Source organism: Lichenostomus cassidix, chromosome 6 (assembly GCF_008360975.1).
Source record: "Lichenostomus cassidix isolate B80296 chromosome 6, HeHo_3.0, whole genome shotgun sequence".
Taxonomy (NCBI): Eukaryota; Metazoa; Chordata; class Aves; order Passeriformes; family Meliphagidae; genus Lichenostomus; species Lichenostomus cassidix.
Genome location: NC_139487.1, coordinates 3,608,555 through 3,628,911, shown reverse-complemented (window position 1 = coordinate 3,628,911; position 20,357 = coordinate 3,608,555). Strand labels below are relative to the sequence as shown.

The following is a 20,357-nucleotide window of genomic DNA, read 5'->3' as shown; positions in this document are numbered from 1 at the left end:
CTTCTTTTCCATCCTTCAGTTTTTCCTCTGTAAAAATGGTTCTCTTTCTCCCACCCCCATCTCACACTCCTTCAGGTCTCATTTCCCAAACACCAAACCCAAAAATCTACCAAGTTCCCTGCAGAAGCCAGGGATGAGTTCTAGGAAGCTCTATTGACTTATATTTATATTACATCAATCATCCAGCAGTCAAGGTCTTAATAATACATCTAAAGACTGTGATAATCTGAAAAGTACTCCCTGGAGACTCGTGCTGCTTCAGGAATGACACATTGCTTCTGAAGCTGAGACGGAAATTCAGCAATTAATTTCTATGGATACTTTCATTAGTGAGAAACTGCTTTTAAAATACTGGATTTTCTCTGAACTGTGCATGTTCTGCACACAATGCAGAGGGTGGTGTGGTTGTTGCCATCAGGAATTTAATTTACAGTGACTCAGAGCCATTCAACTGGTCCTTGGTGGCCTTTTCAGGGCAAAAGTCACATGAAGTGTGCAAGTAAAAGCAGATAAATGTCTTTGAAGAATAACTCTCAATGTTCTAACTCTCAAGGAATTTAAGGATTTTAAAACAACCACATAGCAACCAACAGTAGCAAAGCCATTTAGAATTAAACTGAAATAAGCAGATTTAGCAGCTTATGTCTTTCTGGTGGAGCTGTTGATTGATTGTCTTCAGTGCAACCATTGGGGTTTGAATGTTCCCAGAAGTCATTTTGTTCATTGCAGTGGCTCCAGCTGCCCTTCATTAGCCAAATATAGAAAAATAAGGCAGATACAGGGGAGATCATAGAAACAGAATCTCTTTTTTCCTTCCATTCTCACTCCTCTCCCAATTATTCTGTAAATTTTCTTGTTCTGCTTGTGAGGACAACCTTGGAGTCAGGGCTGTGGCCAACCCAAATTAATGATTCCACTCACCTGTGAGTTCCAGAGCTCACAAAACTGTAATAAACAGCAATGGGATTTTAACAGTTTTTACTCTGAGGCCATGGAACCAGACCTAGATCCTCGTGGTAAGAAGCAGATCTCAGATTTAAATCCCCCTGCTCTGCTTAAGTGAGATTATGCTGCCATTGCTCCTTGTTAACCCAGATATTGAATTTCTGTCACATCTAAACCACAAAAAGTAATTCCATTTCTCATATTTTTACTTGCTGACAATAAGGCTGGATGAATATTTAATCTTGAAATGACAGTTTACTCTGAATGCTCTTTTTTTGTTGCTTTTGGAACAGCAGAGTTAATAGGAATGATTGTGCTGTTGACATAAGTGATGTATTGAATTTTAGAAAGCAGCTGCTGCAAATTAGGGGAGAGTTAATGACTAGAATAATTAAAATATCATGTGGCTGAGATTACTTCGTGGAATAACAGGTTGGAATTGTTACTGTTTTCTCTGAGCATCAGCAGTATTTGAGAATATATAGTGCAATGCTCTTTTGTAGTGTTTTGGTGGAAAAAACTCACTTTCCAAAGTGCTGCTGTAATGTGAGAATCCAAGTGTTCTCTCCAGCTGGGATGCTGCATCTCCTGCCATGCTCCATAGACCTTCCCTGGTGAAAGCTGGACCTTTCCCTGGGAGAGGTAAGTGCTGGAAAAGTTACTGATCTGAAGATCAGTTTAGGAAAGAGCAGAAAACTGTGGGATGTTGGTTAACCCAGCCTGTGGAAATCACCAAACACCAGGGAGGGGAAGGTGGATTGAACATGTCTGAGTGTGACAACCCAGGGGGTGAAAAAAGGCTGTGAATTTACCTGGAAAGGCAGATTAATGACACCCCAGGGGGTGAACAAAGCTGGAAATTTACCTGAAAAGGCAGATTAAATATCAAAATCACGCATCTGTAAAGTTCCTTTGTGTTCACTGCCTGAAGTTTTCTTCCAAGCTTTCCAAAATCCTGTTCTTGTCATTTTTTTACTGATGAAAACATTCATTTCCAGATTAAAATGAAATGTTACACCATAAATTGTTGAATCAATACAGCCCCTCTGAAATTGATGAAATATATAAAAATATCCTTTATCTGCCTAATGAGCAAGGAGCAGGTCATGAGCATGTGAGCAATGTTTAAAATCTTAATGGAAACTGTAATTTCCACCAAAATCAAAGTGAGTCTCTTGTCAGGTTAAGGGGACAGAAAAGCCACAAAAGTGATCAATAAATTGTCCTGCAAATCTGTGTGATCTTGGAGGGTTTGTAAGGCTCACCTAGCCACAAAGTGATTATGGATGCTGCAAAATGGTGATTTTTATCAAGGGAAGAATGGCAGAGAATGGTTCTTTAGTGACTCACTGTTCCAGGCACAAGATGGCATTCACTCTGATGGCTTCATTGAATGTAAATTTTTCTGCTAAAAAATCATAGAACGTTACAGTGAAATACAAAAATACCATCTGAAGTTTAACAACCTTCAAAAAAGAAATTAAAGACCAGTAAGCACTTTAGTGTATAGAGATGATATAAACTTGGAAAAGGTAAAAAAGCTCCAAACTTGGATGTTTTCAGATCCATAGCAAATGTACCACGTGCCAGTTTTTAAAGGTTAACTAGTGAAAAGCATTGCTGTGAAGCCACTTTTATTCTGTTTCAAGTTAACTCATCTCTGTTTTGGTGCTCCTCATAAAGGTCAACCACCTGCCAGAGTGAGATAAAAGAGACAAGTAGATCTGGCTGGATGGCTGTCACTCACTGCTGAAATCCACCCTTTGGGGAGCTGTCCTAAATTCCATGAAAATAATGAGCTGAACTTGGAAGAAAAAACCCACAATTGCACGTGGATAAAAGAAGGGAAAGTAGATGGTGACAGAAGCTGAAAATATGTGACAGGCTTAAAATATCCAATGAAAATATGTACATCTTCCCCAGCATAGACAATGACTTCATTCACATTCATTTTCATCAGTGTTTTCCCCACACAGAGCTCAACCTCCTGATAAAAGACACGCTCAGATATTTCTGAAACCCTTCTGGTATCAGCAGATCAATTTGGATTCGAGATTACCAAATTACACCACATTTATACCAACGTGTGTAAACAGATATAATTTCTGTGGATTGCCAACCTGCTTCACCCATCCCTGGAAGTGTCCAAGGCCAGGCTGGACAGGGCTTGGAGCAGCCTGGGACAGTGGAAGGTGTCCCTGCTATGGCAGGAGGTGGCACTAGATGAGATTTAAGGTCCTTCCAACCCAAACCAGTTTGGGATTTGCAGGTATTGAGAGCTGGTTTTGAGATTTTACTGTATTTGTAGTTATCAGGATGGAGGAGAAAAACCCAGATGATAATTAAACCCATAAAAATAAATATCTGGATAACATGACAGGGATAGTTAGGGAGAAGGCAGGCAGCTCCCTCTGTGTTTGGTGATTGTCAGGGCTCTGCAGGGGAGCAGATGACTGATGGTTGGCATTATCAAGCAGAGTGGAACATCTCCTGTTTTAACCTTTCATTTGTTTAACCTTTCCTGTGGGGGTGAGGCTGTGCAGCTGAATTTCTTATTGCTTGGAAGGGATTGTATTTTTCTCTTTCATATCAGGGATGATCGAGATTTAGCAAAGTTCTCACAGAAGAGAATTGTTATAAACTGTTCAAATTGATCTGTAATTACAAAAGGGCTTTATCCACCCTCAAGTTTTATTTCTTGGCATTTCTGCAGGGTTGTCTGTTTTCCTACAACACTAAAAGGAAAAGAGAGTAAAAGCACAGACTTTAGAAAAAATTACCTGTTCTAAAGAGGTGGAAAAGGCAGATAAATAGAAAACATTGGTATCCAGATTTACTGGTTTGTGGTTTGGATCTGTCTGAAGGGTAAATAATGCTTCTGTGTATTTCAAAGGAAAGGAACATTTTAACTCCCAAGTGCATAACTACAGCAATAAATAGGGCACACATCAGTTTGGTATTATTACATCCAGGGCAGGCAGAAACCTCTCAGCACAAGATATTCACACATCTGAAATTCCTGACAAAATTCCTTGGAGCCTGAGCGTTCCCCAGTGCTGGACAATCAGAAAATAACTGCACAGACAAGTCCACTTGGCAGCTATTAGGCCATTTATTTAGGAATGCCTGGACTAAAATGGAGTAAGGTCACCTGCATTAGTCCCAGTTCTGCTGTGCCCAAACACGTGCAAGCACCAGTGACAGCCAGGAAAGAACACCAAAGCCACTGTCCCCAGCACCTGAGGCCTTCAGCAATCCCAGTCCATCCCGTCTGAGCCAACAGATGTCCAAGAACTCCCCATCAAATCCACTTCTTGTTATCAAATGAAAGATAATTTCTCGTTGAGTGAACCTCACTTCTGAGAACAAAGCACAGGAAGCTCGAGGTTTGTGAAGTTAAACGCTCACATCATAATCTCAAGGTAGAAAGAACTGACATGCCGGGATTAAAACAGTGGTTTCCACCTTTAATCTGATTTAAATTTGTCTGGTTTTTTCCACCTTTGCCTGTGCATTCCAACCACCCCCAGTAAGACGACTGGGTAGCCCTTGTGGGACTCCAAAGAGAATCAAGCCAAAAAACTTCATAACTAAAAAAATCCTGTGGGGTCTTGACCTATCACGGTGGCAGAAAAAAATCTATTATGCCAATGAACAAGTCAAATTTAACTGCAAACTTCTTGTCTGCTGTCATTACTCCATATTCCAAAATGATTTCATATTTCTACCTGCACAAAGACATCATTAATCCCTTCTCACCTCTCAAGAAAAGATATCTCTTCTTGACAAACTGCAGTCATATTTGCTATACAAAAATACATGGCATACAGAATGCTATAAGGGCAGCAAATAGGGTGAAATAAGTAAAATATAATTCCATGTGATGGAATGACTGGATGAGTTGTTTACTTCTATTACTTAATTGAAGTGATACTGACTTGGAGATGTTCCATAATTTCAGTCACAGGGAATTAAATATGCACTCTTCTGTTTTCTTGGAGCCCTTGCTGCCAAATATATTCCTGTTGTTTGATGGTATCTGCAGAACAAGGATGGGCTGGAATTGTCTAAGAAATTAATGAATATGATTATTTACTGTGCAAGAGCTCATGATTGTGTTTTTCATTCTGCAGTCTTTTGCCTTTTATGTGTTTCCCACATTCCTTGACAATAAAGAAGGTAATTAATACAAATGGCTCAAGGCATTTTTACAGTAACTTTTCTACTGATGCTTTATTTTTTCCCTCAGTTTCAATGATATTCTGCTGAATGTCTTTTCCAAGAGTCATATCAAATTGGCAAAAACTGTAAATAGCAATCAAAATATTTAAAACAGAATTGTATTTGGAAGAGTATGCTGCAGTCTTTCTACCAAGCATGTTAAGAGATGTTTATTTAGCCACAAACTGGCTAAAATCATGCAGCTGACCCTGTTTTTTTATATAATTCAGGTCATAGCATTGAAGCTAATGGAGCAAAGTTGTTTTTTTCATCAGCTGACACTTTGTCCAACGTTAGTTAATTCTTTCCTAGATGTGGTCTGCATCTTCCCTGAACTTCCATCCTGTCTTGCTGTACAATTTTGTTACTCAAAAGCCAACAGTAAAGCACAAATCCTGCTCCCTAAGAGGCATAAGGCCAGAAAAGCAGCAGCAAGATGAGCAGGCCATGCAGAGGAACCCAGAACCCCTTACATGTCCCAGCAGACAGTGGCATGAGATGTGCAAGAGCACAAAAGGCACTTCAAGTCGGGCCAAAAAATCAAGAAAAAAGATGGAATTGGTGGATTTGTGAATTAAGTACCTCTCAGTGACTAAGCCTCTCCTCTCATCCAAGTGATACAACTGAAAAGCTTTTTTCAAGTCCTTCTCCCATGTTAGGGAAGAACTGCCACAGAGCTAGAGTGGTTCTGATCCCACAACCTTTTTGTCAGGTTTAGTTCATGGAGTAAAAATGCAGCCTTAAAAAGCCAGAGGGAAAAACACTCCTGGCATTAAACTCTGGAAGCACAAAGCATCCTTAAATCTAAACAACCCAAGCAGGAAAGCAAAAGTGGGTTATTCACATTCCCTGAAATATAGTGCTTGGCAAAAGAGGAACTTTCAGGGAAAGAGGCAGTGAAATCTTGACACAAGTTTTAATCATATTAAACAGAAGCTCTCCCCTCTCAGCTTTTCCTCCCATATGAGAATAAAATATAAAGAGTGTCAAAACCTTTTAGAGTTGCAAAAATATACCAATTTTATACTTTAGATACAACATTTTTCCATTTTTCATTCAGAACGCTTCTTCTTTATAAGCATCTCTTTTTAGCTGTTGTTTTTTATCCTTTCTTTTCAAATTCTAAAGTAAATAGATTTACAAAGGATTAAACAACCCAAGAAGCAGAACATTTAATTCCAGGCCAACTCAAAACACCTTCCTCCATCCTCCCTGTCTCTCCCCTCAACCCGGGGCTCCTTTCGCTTCGAGTTGAACTTCATTTCTGTTTTTTTTCTTTTCCCCACCAAAATGAGAACCGTCCATCCATCCAGCTCCACTAACAGAAAGGCCTCGTGCAGAGAAAAAGGCATGAAGAGATGGGCTACGTAACTCTCACTACGACTACAGCCAGGCTGGGAGAAGCAGAGCTGGCGCTGAGCTCTATCGCCGCTGCTGCTGCCACTGCCGCGCTCGGTGCCGCAGCCGGCGCGCCGCCAGGCTGATGGGCTGCTTCCCAAACTTCCTCATGATCTCCTTGATCCGAGCCAGGTTGGTCTTGGAGATGGTGAAGTCGCACTGGGTGGCCCCCATGTCGTAGCCCACCTCGCAGGTCTTGGTGGCAGCGGTGTAGCCCTCGGCCTTGGCGCTCACCACGTAGTCGCCCGGGTTGAGGAGGCGCCAGTAGTCGCCGTCAGCTCCTGGGGGGAAGAACAGGGTTGTCAGGAGGATTGGTTCTTCCTCCTTGAGGGAAGTGTTGTTTAGAAGGTCACAGAATAGCTGAGGTTGGGAAAGATCCCTAAGATTGTCGAGTGTGACCACCAAGCAGCACAATCTCTGTGTTCACCACTAAACCATGTCCTCACGTGACATACCCATTGCTTTTTGAACATTTCCAGGGATGGGGACTCCACCACTGCCCTGGGCAGCCTGCTCTAGTTCTTGAAAACCCTTTCCGTGAAGAAATTTATCCTAACATCAAATCTAAACCTCCCCTGGTGCAACTCGAGCCCATTAAATAAGGACACAGAATCACAGAATAAGCTGAGTTGGAAAGGACCTATGGGGAACACCAAGCCCAACTCCCAGACCTGCACCATCCCCAGGAGAAGTCCTTGTCCATAGGTGGGATGACACCACAGGCAGGACCCTAAATCCTCACCCCAGGAGGGTGTCCAAGGGGCAGCTCCTCATCACAAACACCCCTCTTCCTCCTGCCAGCCCTCAAGGAAATCACATCTCAATCATATTTTCCAAGTGATGGAAAAAAGCTCCGATCCGGCTTGAGATTTTGGGTGGCTGGAAAGGCTTGAGGCAAAGGTCGGTGATTCCCATGGGGTATAAAAGACCTTTCCCAAACTAATCCTAACTGAGGGATCCAGAGGAGCTCCAGTGGTGTATCCACATCTCACAACCCTGACCAGACTGCCAGGACACACAGATTTTGGTGCTATTCATTAGGCAAAGTGTGTGAATACATAATATCAACTCACTTTTAGATGTAAGTAAATATCCCCTTCTATAAAGTCTTACATTGGGGTTTATTACACTGGTTTTCCTACAGATTATAATTCACCAGGGTATTTAAGCACCTGGTAACCTGTAAATACACAAACCGAGCTCCTGTAATCAACTAAACTACTTATAAAAATATATTTTAACACCTCATTGAATCAGGATTTTTTGGTTTCTTCTTTTTCCCCACGAATGATCTCAGAAATACCCATTTTATGTACCCATATGTGCAGCAGGATGGTTTTAGGCTTCTTTTAAAGATGATTTTAACAACCGAATATTCTTAGCTGTGAGCTGAAAAAGGGGAAAAACTATTACCTAAAATTAGTTTTGCACTCTGTCCTGGAAAAACTCACTGTGAATGAAAGTACATGTTCAAATATGCAATCCCATGTATAAATAGAAATGGAACATCTCCTGCATGAGGAGGGGTTGGGGTTTTTTAGCACTGATGAGACCTGACAGCCTTACTAACACCAGCCTTGGCTCACTGGCAATGCAGAATGTAGCAAAAACTGAAGATGATTTGCATAAAAATGTTATATTTGGGAAGGGATCAGACTGGTCAGCCTCTGCTTAAAGAAACAGAATTTTAATTTAGGGTTTGTTAAGACAAAAAATGTGTTTGCAAGTAGCAAGTGTTAACAAACAGCAATATTGACTATACTCTGATACTGCAGTCCTGAGTGTGCCAAAATTGCACCTGATCAGGTTCCTTCTTACATCCCAACTTGCTCTGGTTTTTCTTTCAGCCGCTTGGAGCACATTCAGAGTGATAATAATGTCCAAATTTTCTGTTTCTCAGGACTTGGGCATTTTTAGGAAAGGCTCTAAGAGAGTCTCTTTATTCAGTTCTACCTCACCACTGGGTCTGCTGGAACCTGAACAAAAGGATAAACCATAAACCTGCCCAAATTCCTTATATTTATCCCCAAGGGCTTATTTTGAGCTGTAAACACCCCAGGGCAGGCAGAGGGCTCTGATCACCCCATGTGGGATTCCATCCCTGCTCCCAGCCTGGCTTTAGCCCCAGGACTGCAAACCTGACCCACATTTTTCTGACACATTTAACACTCAGTTCATCACAACCCCACACAGGGCCAGAAATAAACCTACACATTCACACCCCACTGGGAATTTATTACAAAGCTGGATATTAAGCCTTCAGCAGGATGCTCTTTCCCTCCTTCCCATTTACAAGGAAGCAGACAGCAGAATTTCTGTCAGCTGTCAGTGCCCAGAATTTAATACCAGGCTAAAAGGTTGGGGTTTTTTTTTGAAAATCAGATTAAATCCAGTAGGTAAAAAAATTTTCAGAACAGATGGCGAAAATAAACACAATTAAAAACACAGATAAATTTAGTAAATAATAAGGTTGCTGAAATAATAGGTTCCAGTGGGAGCAGGCTGGAGACAAACTACATCCAAACCCACCCACTGGGCCTGGGAAAGGATTGCCATGTCTGCTTAGATGAAATAACAATGCATTAAAGGACAAAGATAGTATTGCTAGGAATTTAGTATGCCAGAGTACCCCATAAATTCTACAATTAAGAGAAATATCCTTTGAGCCTGATAGGACAGACCTTAGTTACAATTAAGTAATTGTAAAATTGCAAAAGCAGTTTTTACACTTAAATGTACCAAATTGCACCTATTTAAATACATTATAAAAATCTATCTAATGCTCTTTTACTTACAAAAGAATCTCCAGGAAAGCTGGATAGTGCTGCACACCCAGTGAATATAACAACTTAAATTTAACTTTTCTGCACAGACCAGGCAGCCAGAAATGAGGCTGGAGAATTGTAATACCAGAATTATGCCTAGCTTTGGCTAATTAAATAAGTGTTAAGTATATTTAATATAGAAATATATTTAATATCGAAATATATTTAACATATTAAACATATTTAATATATTAAATGTTACTAAATGCTACTTCAGAATCCTTGGAGCTTGGTACATAAGGTATAGTGCAGTCAGAGTAAACTTGCCAAAATATTCGTAAAAATTTCTCTGGACATGGTGTGAAATTAAATTAATTATGCTTTGGTTCAAAAACCACACAGAAGTGTCTGTCTTAGAACTCTATGCACAATTCTCCATCAATAAATATTATGACATCTCCCAAATGTGCAATTACAGGAAGCAACCCCAAAACTGCCTCTGCACCAAGGAGGGGGAAAGGTGCCTTTGTTCACCCAACTAAACTCTTTTCCAAAGGTTTTCTCATAGAGTTCAGTCCATATCTGCCTGTAACAACATGTAATCACTCAGACTTAATCAATAGTTCCATCTGCATCCAGAGAAAATGGAATCATTCCCCACAAAGCCCTTGCTCTTGGAATCAATGCCTTCAATTAGCCCATTATAAGCGTTAGCTGAATGTCAGATTCCTCTCATTCCAGAAGGGATTTTGTGTGGCCAGGAGGAAGCAACACCAATGTGCTCTCCATGCACTGTCATTCCTTCTTTCACAGGAAGAAACAAAGAAATTTTCCCAAAACTTTAAATGTTATTAGAAATTTTCTCAAAGCTTTAAATGTTGTTAGAGGGCTTTTACAGCCAACTTCTGTCTGGCCCTACAGGGCAGCTGACCACGTTGATGTGGCAGGGAAAGAGCAGAGCTCAGCCCAGCTGAAACAAAACTTCTGTGAATAGAGATAGTGGCCATAATTCTTCTCCTGCTTGGCCTATTTTTACATCAAGGCAACTCAGAGGTTTAAATGGCTGCATTTTTCATTTTAAAAGGTATAAATGAAAGAAGACTGCTGACAATTTGCCTTTCTTGCTCCGGAGTTATACATGTCATTTTAGCTTTTTGGCTCCAGCATAAATCCTCTGGTTTCAGGGGCTAATGAGACATGTATTGTTATCTGGATAATATGAAACAAGATAGAACTTTTATGTTCCCATCTCCACAGTGATTCCAGAGTGTGAGCTTAAACATCTCATTAAAAAGAAAAATTAAAGGGAATGAAATAAGTACTTTTATTTTCACTAACAAGTGCAGACGGCCTTGAGCCATAGAGGCTCAGCAATGAGTCAAGATGTAAATAGCTACAAGATTCCCCGAGTGCTACAAGGTGGATTTTGGGATCTTGCACATTTATTGCACTTTATTTTTCTTTCCCATGACAATCCAGGCTACAGAGAGCTGGAGATTAATCCCATATTGCATTAACTCAGCCTCAACCAGAGCAATGCATTAATTCTGTTAACAGAGTAATACAGCCCACACTTTATGGCAGACTTTCAGCACTGCCAAGGCTTCCAAGGCAAGAAAAAGCAGCTGATTACTTTAATTCCCACTGTCATTTCCCAGTGGTCCCATTTTGAAATATTTAAGGCAGAATCATTATTGCCTAATTAAATATCTGTCATTCAATGCTTTCTTTTACAACGGAGACACAGAAGCACTGAAATTAATCATAAACTAAGTTAGATATTCTCAGATTCATTGTTGGCTCAGATCACCTCCTTTGGAAAACTTTAAAGATTTGGAAGTCCCAAAGCTCTGTGATATTCCATGAAATCAGTTTATGTGTCCAAATCTGCCACTCTGTGCCTCAGTGGCAAAGCACATGGAACTGGCAGCAGTTGAAGGACCCAGAACACCAGGAAAGACATAAAAATACATAAAATGAGTGTTCAAAAGATATGTGGATGTGGTACTTAGGATCATGATTTAGTGGATTTGGTTTTAAACCATCAATCTGTTCTTTTGCACTGATGATTTTTACTTTTATTGCTTTTTTTTTTTTTTTACCTGTGCGAATGTCATGGTTAACACCTTCTACTGAGATAACAGCATTTGGGATTCCCTTCCCATGCACATCTTTCACAATGCCTTTGATGCCACGATGGACCTGTGAGGAGAATAAAAAAGCAAGTAAATATTGCACAGCAGTGAACAGTAGTGTTACCACAAACTTCCAATGAATCATTAATTCTGCAAGTGAATTATATTTTTATATTCCTACTTTAAGGCTCACAAAGTTGTGAAATATCATTATTAAACCTGCATCAACCCTTCAGGCATTAACCTGTGAATCGGTTTATGAATTTTGTTAGGATTCTCGAGGCGTCAAATTCAAGATATAGGTAAAAAGAACAGATAAAGCAACAGACACAAAATTTTCTTTTTCTAGCAGCCTTTTCTAGCAAGCTCAGCACTTACTCAAATTTTCAGAAGCTTCATTATTTTATTCTTCTGAGTAAAACCAACCTGGCTGAAGGGATACCTCTATCAAAAATACCAATAACCATGTAATTAGCCACGGAAGAAAAACAGTACAAAACTGAAATCTCTCAGTCTGAAAGGAGCTACACTTCTGGGGAATACCTGCTCCATGAAAACAATCAGGGACTCGCGGTTGTTCTCCCACTCTTCGGGCAGCTCACTCTCGTGGGGATATTTGTCACAGCCAACGTAGATGGAGAGCTCAAAGCAGTTGGTGTGCAGGTAGCTGAAGTCATTTATGCCTGGCAATAGGGGAAAAAGGGAAACCATTTCATATCCTCTTCGATCTATCAGTCAGATCTGAGTTTTCATGCAAATTAATGAAGTTCTATGAGTGCAAACTGGGTATTCCTCCGGCTGGTTTGGTGTGCAGAATCGGAAGGGCAAAAGGTTTTTAGAAATGCCACATGTCCTGTGGCAAAACACCAGAGTGTCCAAGACCAGGATGGATGGGGATTGGAGAAACCTGGGATAGGGAAAGGTTGCTCCAAGCAGGAGGTGGAACTCAATGGGCTTTAGGCTCCCAATCCAAGCTATTCTGGGATTCTGTTGATGGAGAAGATGGAGACACAACCAAGAAAAAGGTCTCTCTCTACAGCAAGAACTTGTGCTTTGCTTTTAAGAAAGCACTGAGTATCCCTAATCCTGAGCACTTTCCCGTGGAGCAGCTCTCACTTATGAGTGCCCTGGGTAGAAATGGAATTGTCTGTGTTGGTTGCATGGGTGTGAAGCTATTAACCCAATTTATACAACACTAAATGCCAGGACACAGAGCAATGTGCTCACAGGGATTGTTATGTAAAAGGGATTTATCTGAGCAGCTAGTTAAATAGTTCCTTAGTCTGTTTTACCCTGTGAGTAATCCATCTAATAGAAAAGCCAAAAAAATCAAGGTAGTAATAATTATTTTCTGTTATATATGGTGCCTTCTAGTTGTAAGAAATGAAAGGGTCTCTTTTCTCCCTGTTACAGTGTTGCAGAACACTGGGATCTGTACTGCTGCACTGCAATAGGGATTTCAATTAGAAATAAGTCCTAATCAAGCCCCAGGAACCTCAGTGCCTCCAATCTCTGAGGAGCTGCAGTTTAATTCTGCATTACAGAGATCACTGCCACCTTTGCAAAGGTCCCGAGCATGAAGGAGGACTGGCTTTACATACAGAGCTCAAACATTGCCATTCTCCAGGTTTCTCTCCTCTTTGTCACCATTTCCCCTGCTTATTAGTTCTGGACAATGAGATAATGAGATATTATCATATTAATGCTAATGAGATAAGGAACATGAATACTAGAGGAAGAAATTCTGTGAGCTTCATTCCTTATTCCACCTGCATTTCCAATGAGAAATTCCTTTAAGAGATGTTTGTTAATGATCAGCAATTGCTATGTTTTAAATGGCAAAGATCAGCAGGAGCTGCATTCACCAAGTTCTGACAGAGAAGAGTTAAAACAAAATCCCTGGTCCTGTCCAATTACCACGGAGCAGTAGTCAAGTATTTAATGAGCCCTCAGTGCCTGCTGGGAGCAGAGCAGGAGGATTATATAATACAGATGTTAAACTTTTCACTTTTGTTGATGGGGAAAGCCTAAATATCAGCCAGTGGCATATGCTACTCTGCACAAACGTGCTTCCCCTCCACTTGAGAAGCAGCCACAATTATTTTCCCCTCACATACTGCATCACATCCTGATTAATCTGCTGTGAAATGTTTTGCCATACACAGTAATTGCTCAGTTTTAATACATGTATTTAAGAAAATGGCTTAACGTTGCCAAGAGCAACTCTTCCCCTAGTGTCTGAACATGCAAATCCAGCCTCAAAAATGCTGGAAATAAAACTAAATCCATCTCTTTTTTGCCTTGGTGCAGTCCACCCAGGGTAGAAACTTTATATGTAAAATTGCTGAAGAACTTGCATTCACTGCAGTCCAAAATACGTGCAGGAAATAACATGGCTGGGTTTTAAAGGCAGGAGGAGGTGTTGGAATATCTGTGGCGCACATGCTTCTCTAGGGAGTGAAAAGAAATTAGAAAAATCCCAGATAAATTTTCCCATGGCGTGAGCAGCAAGAAGTTTCTGTGCAGGACCATTGCAAGGAAGAAAATGGATGAGGAGAGAGGAGATTGGCAGCTTTAGGGTGTGGTGCAGTGAGGAGATGCCACCCACACCAAATGATAGTGCAAACACCTTATTGGAGGTCTTACTATAATGTAACAGAGCAGGATATAAATAATAATTAAAATACCATCAAGCAATAAAACGAATCCAATATGTAATTGGTCCTAAAAATTCAGTGTAATTTTCAGCATCTATATTGTTTGTCTTTACTTAATGTAACTCAGAGTGACATCTGTTAGTGACAAGGGCAATGTCCTCTTTTCTGGATCGATTCATTAATGATGTTTCTAGTAGCACTTAGGAAAATTAAACTCATAAATTAGATAATTAAGTGGTCAAGTTAGCTCTCAGAGCATGCTTTAGAATTTTCAGAAATGCATAAGAATTTACTGTCAGACCTAAGAGTTCAAGGTTTCCCCCCAAATTCACCCAACACTTTTTAACCTCCTGAAAAAATATTTGAAAAGCTAATTCTTGACTGCAGCCTTTAAAGGCTGGCCAGCACTAACTTCACATGGGCCAATGTAAAAGCCATAAAAGCCATGTCCAAAACCCAGAAATGTTTATGCAGTGGAAGAACCTGCAAGTTCCAAACTCGAGGCAGTTCCAGTAAAACCTGGGCTGCACAGCCCCTGTCCTGCATCTGTTTGCCATTACTGCTGCTCCTGTGTCAGCCCAGAGGTGGCAGATGCCTGTCCCACTTTCTAATTCCAGGGAATATGTTGTCAGACTGATGCATTTATGAAAACACGAGGATTTTGGGCAGAACTGTGATGAATCAGCAGAGTGTCTGATCCCCAGCCTGCTCCAAGTGCACACCCAGAGAGATAAACGTGCCTAATGCTGTTAAAAATGGGTTTCTAATGGGGCTTTCCTGGAAATAGAGGTTTTGGCTGCACCACTGGCCATGGCTTCCCCTTCGTGCTCCTTAACAGGGTGACAGGCTGGGGTGTATTGAGATTGATCCAGCCTGTGATTTATCCTGGCAGCAGGAAAGCCTGTAGAGCCCATGCAAAGTGTAGGGAGGTCCAGGTCTGTTAAAAATAGGACGGTAGCAGGCAAAAAGCAGCTTTTTATGGCTTGTTATTGCAAGTTATCATCCAAGTGAATGTGAGTGGGAGCTGATCTGTGGCTGAGTTCAGGGAGCAGGAGGCTGAAATCAGGATTTCTTCATCTGAGGGCACTGGAGTCTCTCCTTGAAGCCACAGTTTCAGGTCTGACAGTGATGTCTGTCAGCAGTTTTCTCCTTGTCAAAGGTGGCAAAGGCTGACAGGGTCACCCTTGCTGGTGGGTTTAGACTGGGTTGATTTCTTCCTGACAAACTGTTGTGACTCCACAGGGTATTTAAAACTCTGATGCCTGAACAGGCTTACCTAAAACAGGGGCTAGACAAAGTTAGGAGAATAAAAAGCAGATAGATTTATTGAAGGCCTTTGAGGTACATTCAGGGCAGGCAGAGCCTACTTGAGATGCTACACTGAAAATGGATGACAAGTCATGAGTTTTTCATAGTCTATAAGTTCTGTTCATTAACATATTGAGCCTTAATCATCCAATTACATTTTCAGGTGATGATGTCAATGACTCCAATTCACTCCCCCAATTCACTGCTGTTTACATATTTTGGAGCCCTGTGGCAGAAAAGAGTCCTTGGATTTCCAACTTAGAGGAATTGATTTGTCTAAAATATGCTGGGAACAGAAGTTCTAGCACTCTGCATGGAGTCCAGAGCTGCACACTAAAACTACAGATACACGAAAAATACAGAAGCTAAAATCCTAGGCATCAACAAATGATCTGCATGTGCACTTTTGGAAAAGTTGGCTGAAACACTCACCAGGTATTAATGACAGTAATGACATCTGACACGTGATGAAATGGGCAAATATTCCTCTTAGAACACACATTTTACCACCACCACCACCTCTGCAGGCAGCGACGGCTTTACCCTAATTAACAAGGTAACGCTAATTTGGAGTTTCCACCACTAATTGGAGTTCCCACCACTTACTTCCAGCCACGGTGTGCCAGGAGGCTCCATTCACAGTGCCATCCTCCTTCTGGAAGTCCTCGGTGTGGCAGGCTCTCCTCCTGGCATCCGTCATCAGCCGGTGCGTGGAGGCGTAGGAATACGCCAGCCAGCGGAAGACGTGGTCGTCGGGCGTGGGAGTGTAATCCTGGGTTTTCCACATGGATCTCACCATGTCGTAGGGATATGCCACCACCAGCTCTCCCCCCTGCAAGTTGCCACCCAGCACGAAGGGGATTTTTTCCATCCAGGCAATGATTGCCCGCGTTTCCACCGCCACCTGGGAAGGAAAGAAACGGCAGCTCTGATCCAGCCTGGAAATCCCATAATCCTGTTTCAAAGGCAGAGCAGGCTCAGGAGTCCTGCTGGGAGATCCTGAGCGTGAGGAGCCTGCAGAAGGGATGTGGGCAAGGAGAAGGGAGGTCACAGACATCCCTTCAGAACTTAAAAACATTCGTGTCACTAATTTAAGGAATGGGAACATCTATGTCCAGTGAGGTGAAGAGCAGGAGCTGACAGAGATGGGACTGCTCCCCCTCTTTTTGTTTCCAAAATCAGGGATTTTAAACATGGAAATAATGGCCATAAATTTAAACCCAAGAAGTTTCACCTCAACATGAGGAAGAACTTTCTCTGGAGGGTGGCAGAGCACTGGAACAGCTGCCCAGGGAGGTCATGGAGTCTGGAGACATTCCAATCCCACCTGGCTGTGTTCCTGTGTCACCTGCTCCAGGTGACCCTGCCTTGGCAGCGGGTAGGACTGGATGATCTCCAGAGGCCTCTTTAAACTGTAACTAATCTGTGATTGTGTGATTCTAAAGCACTAAAAATTGCCAATGTGAAGCTGCTATTAATAGTTGCCATATTTAAAAGGTCAGGCAAAAAGAAGTTAAATTTCTGGCACTACGATCCAATAAACGACTTCAGCACAAGCCACTGCTTTGGTTTTGCATATGCCTGATCTGATGCTGTGTTATTTCAGATCAGAAGATATTTCAAATAAGACCAAGTAAGAAAACCCCAGGAGAAATCTGTGAGTTTTCAAAGAGCTCCTCTACACCACAAAACTTGGGAGAAGCCTGATCCACACAGCTGAGCTCATGGAGTGCTTCTCATTGTCTATTTGTTGCCACCTAAAAGTTGGGTATTGACTCCTCCAGGTTCCTGAAATAGCTGAGGAAAAAGAAGAACCTGTAGGAAACAGTTCCTTCCTCAAGATCTGCCTCCAAAACCTGGAGGTGAATGGGCCTTTTGAGGTGCATTTTTATTTGCAGTGACATCCAGGGAAGTGTTGATGGGAAGCTTAGATCAGGTATGGAACTTCACTCCCAAGCTTCATTTGTTGAGAAATGTAAATCTCAGCACATCCCAGACCTTGTGTCTCCTCTCCTGGCCTTTTTTACTCACAGTGGCATTTTCAGACAGGTACCACTCAGGGATGGGGATGTGGTGGTTTGGAACTTTTCTTTTACTCTTCTTCTGATCTTCTGACTCCCAGAGCAGAGAGTTTAAATCAGGGAAGTTATTGTTGATGTCAATGCCGTCCTGAGTCCACCGTCCTAAAGACCAGCCTCCCAGTTCTGAACCCTTAGATTAAAAAAAAGAAGAAAGAAAAGGGAAGAAAATCAAGATTAATGTTCATTCAGAATAGGACAACTTGTGAGCCCTTGCAGAATGTTTGGGAATGTGCCAAAGGTAATTTTAATACAGAGAAATTGAAGATTAATTATTTAATTAACTGAAATAAGTAATTGGCTTTTTGTTTTTTAATTTTGTATGAAATCTCGAACGAGGTGAAGCAAAACCCATGAAAAGTTACTTGAGGTTTGCCAAAATATATTTTTCAATGGAGACAGCACACGTTCCCTCCCGTAAGTATGACTCTGACTTTTCTGTTCCAGTCTCCTGCAGACTGCTCTGGAAGATTTTCCAGTGCATTTGACAAGCCCCTACAATTTTTCCTGGTGTCTGTCTTCATCCAGACTGAATTATTACGATGCCCAACACACTGTGCTCTCCTTAAAGGCAGAGGAATGCAAATTTTCACGTGCTGAGCTTGGTTTCTCGTGAGAAACAGAGAGTATGAATTTTTCATTTTCCATAATGGTGTTCCCATCCATGTGCACACCTCAGGATGGTTTGTTCTGGCAGTCTTTGTCGCCCTTCTTTCCATGTACCTTTTCCTGTTAGCCAGCATCACATCCAGTACTGTTTCTTTCAGCTTTTTCCCCAAGATGTTTCAGCGCTTTGTGTTCACTTTGATGTGCTTAATCTTTCAATTTTCAAATTTTGATCACTTGTAAAATGTAAAATCTTTGAAATAAATCACAACAAGAGGAGCATTTTTGATTCATCTACTGGAAAAAAGAGAATTCCTTGGTAAATTCATGGTTCTATTACCGCTTTGTACGCTTTGTCATATCCGTCAGGGTTCACCGAGGGCAGGAGGTGGATCCTGGTGTCCTGGATGAGATGCACAATGCGGGGATTCCCAGCCAGGTACTCCTGGCACATGAACTGCATCAGCAGCAGGATCAGCTCCCTGCCCAGCACTTCATTCCCGTGAGCTCCTGCAATGTAGTGGAATTCTGGCTCCCCTGTGGAAAAAGACATGGAGCAGAGATGTGGTCAGAGCAGCAAATTAAATCTCTGTCAAATGCCATTGGTGTCAATCAGCAACATTTCACCTAAGGGAAGGTGAGAAATGTCTTAACTGCACAAATGAGAGGTGAAAATGTAACTTTGGGGAAATAAATTGCTTTCTGTTGCTATGTTAGAACAGGCTTACGTATCTGTGATATCTAAAGAGACTGTGTAAAGCCTCCAAACCCATTTTAAATTAAACATATTTTAAATTACACTCATAATTTCAGCATATTAGAGGTAGATTTTAACAGTTCTGACAGTCTAATAATAACATGAAAAAGACATTGCTAGCTGTTCCTTGGGACAGAAGACAATTTTCCTAGCAACCAATTTAAACACAGAGTATTCATGGACATGGAAAAGCACAAAATTCCTTTATTCCAACAGCTGTCCCAGGCACTACCATAGTGAGAAGGACCAAAAACTGAATGAGTTTCTATGCTAAAGGATTCTATCTTGGTAGGAAATTGTATCCCAGCCCTGACCAGTGAATGATGATTTGGAAGTTTGACCTGTCCTTGCAATGCATTCACCCTGCATAAAAAGGGTAAATTTCTATCCCAAGCTTCATCAATCCCCACAACTAAAATCCATCCCCCAGCACTAGAATTCACTTTTATTTTATTACTCTAAAGAATGATTATTAAAGGAGTTGATCCCACATTCAAAATGTCTTCTATTTGCGTTCTCCCTCCTCTTCCCAATTTAGAAATACAGTGCTGAGGTTCCTCCCACATACACTTGAAATCTTTGCTGCCACAAATATAATTCCATCAGTGATAATTAGTGCAGACACAGAGAAAGAGGAGGGGGAAAAAGCCCAATCCCAACACCCCTTCAACAGATTTAGTTAAGATTAAATCCTAACCAACTTCGTGTTCTCCTGGGTTGTCAGAAATCTCGACAGCATACAGCTTCAGTCCTTGGTAGCTTTTTCCAATATTGTAAATTCTTGTGATATTTGGGCACATTTTATTCACAGTTTTCATCAACTGCCAACAAAAAAAAAACAGAGAAAGGCACATATTTAGACAATGCAGCATCAAAATAGACCCACTGTGAGCTGGCTCATTCTAAATTGGATGTGGCACAAGCTCTTCATTTACTTCTCTGATTATTTCTTAGTTGTAAAAGCTTTATGTTTAGCTCATGAATTTATGGCTCTGCTATCACGTTTTTTAAACATTATGCAATGGAGAGTAATTAAAATAATGGAGAGTAATTAAAATAGCCACGCTCTGTGATGTACTATAGGTAAGGGACTTGAGGTGACCCAGAGTGTCATTGCAAAGCATTTATTTTGCAGCTTGCCACATTCTCTCCAATAGAAATACTATTTTTTCACTCTGCCAGCAAGTAGAGATACTGCATTAAAAAAGCTCTATTTTACCTAAAGGTTAAAACTGTGCTTTATAAATAATGTTACTCAATCAGACCCGTGTTTACCAATTTCTCTCCTCACACCTTCTTCAAACTGAACGAAACTCAGCTGCCTGAGGTATCCCTGCATCCACAAGCTGAGAAATAGGGAAGAGGAGCCTGTGGTCTCTGAAAGCCAGCAGAGAAACTTCTGCCTCCAAAAATTCCATGGAGCAGAAGCTTTCCTGACGTGCCTGGCACTGCAGTGCTCACAGGATACCAAGAACATCGATTTAGAA

The 20,357-nt window shown here is 41.2% G+C and overlaps 1 protein-coding gene across 1 annotated transcript in view; it reads right to left on the bottom strand.

Annotated features, from left to right (window-relative positions):
- Positions 1-4,038: 4,038 nt before the first annotated feature.
- The window catches only part of CPXM2 (carboxypeptidase X, M14 family member 2), a 64,293-nt gene continuing 47,974 nt past the window's right edge, over positions 4,039-20,357 (bottom strand). The window contains exons 8-14 of the mRNA XM_085064634.1: positions 19,568-19,691; positions 18,454-18,650; positions 17,461-17,640; positions 16,036-16,333; positions 12,008-12,147; positions 11,432-11,531; positions 4,039-6,845 (exon numbers count right to left, since the gene is read on the bottom strand). Coding sequence (XP_084920760.1) covers positions 6,589-6,845; positions 11,432-11,531; positions 12,008-12,147; positions 16,036-16,333; positions 17,461-17,640; positions 18,454-18,650; positions 19,568-19,691 — 1,296 coding nt within the window. The 3' untranslated portion in view covers positions 4,039-6,588. The remainder of the gene's footprint in view (positions 6,846-11,431; positions 11,532-12,007; positions 12,148-16,035; positions 16,334-17,460; positions 17,641-18,453; positions 18,651-19,567; positions 19,692-20,357) is intronic.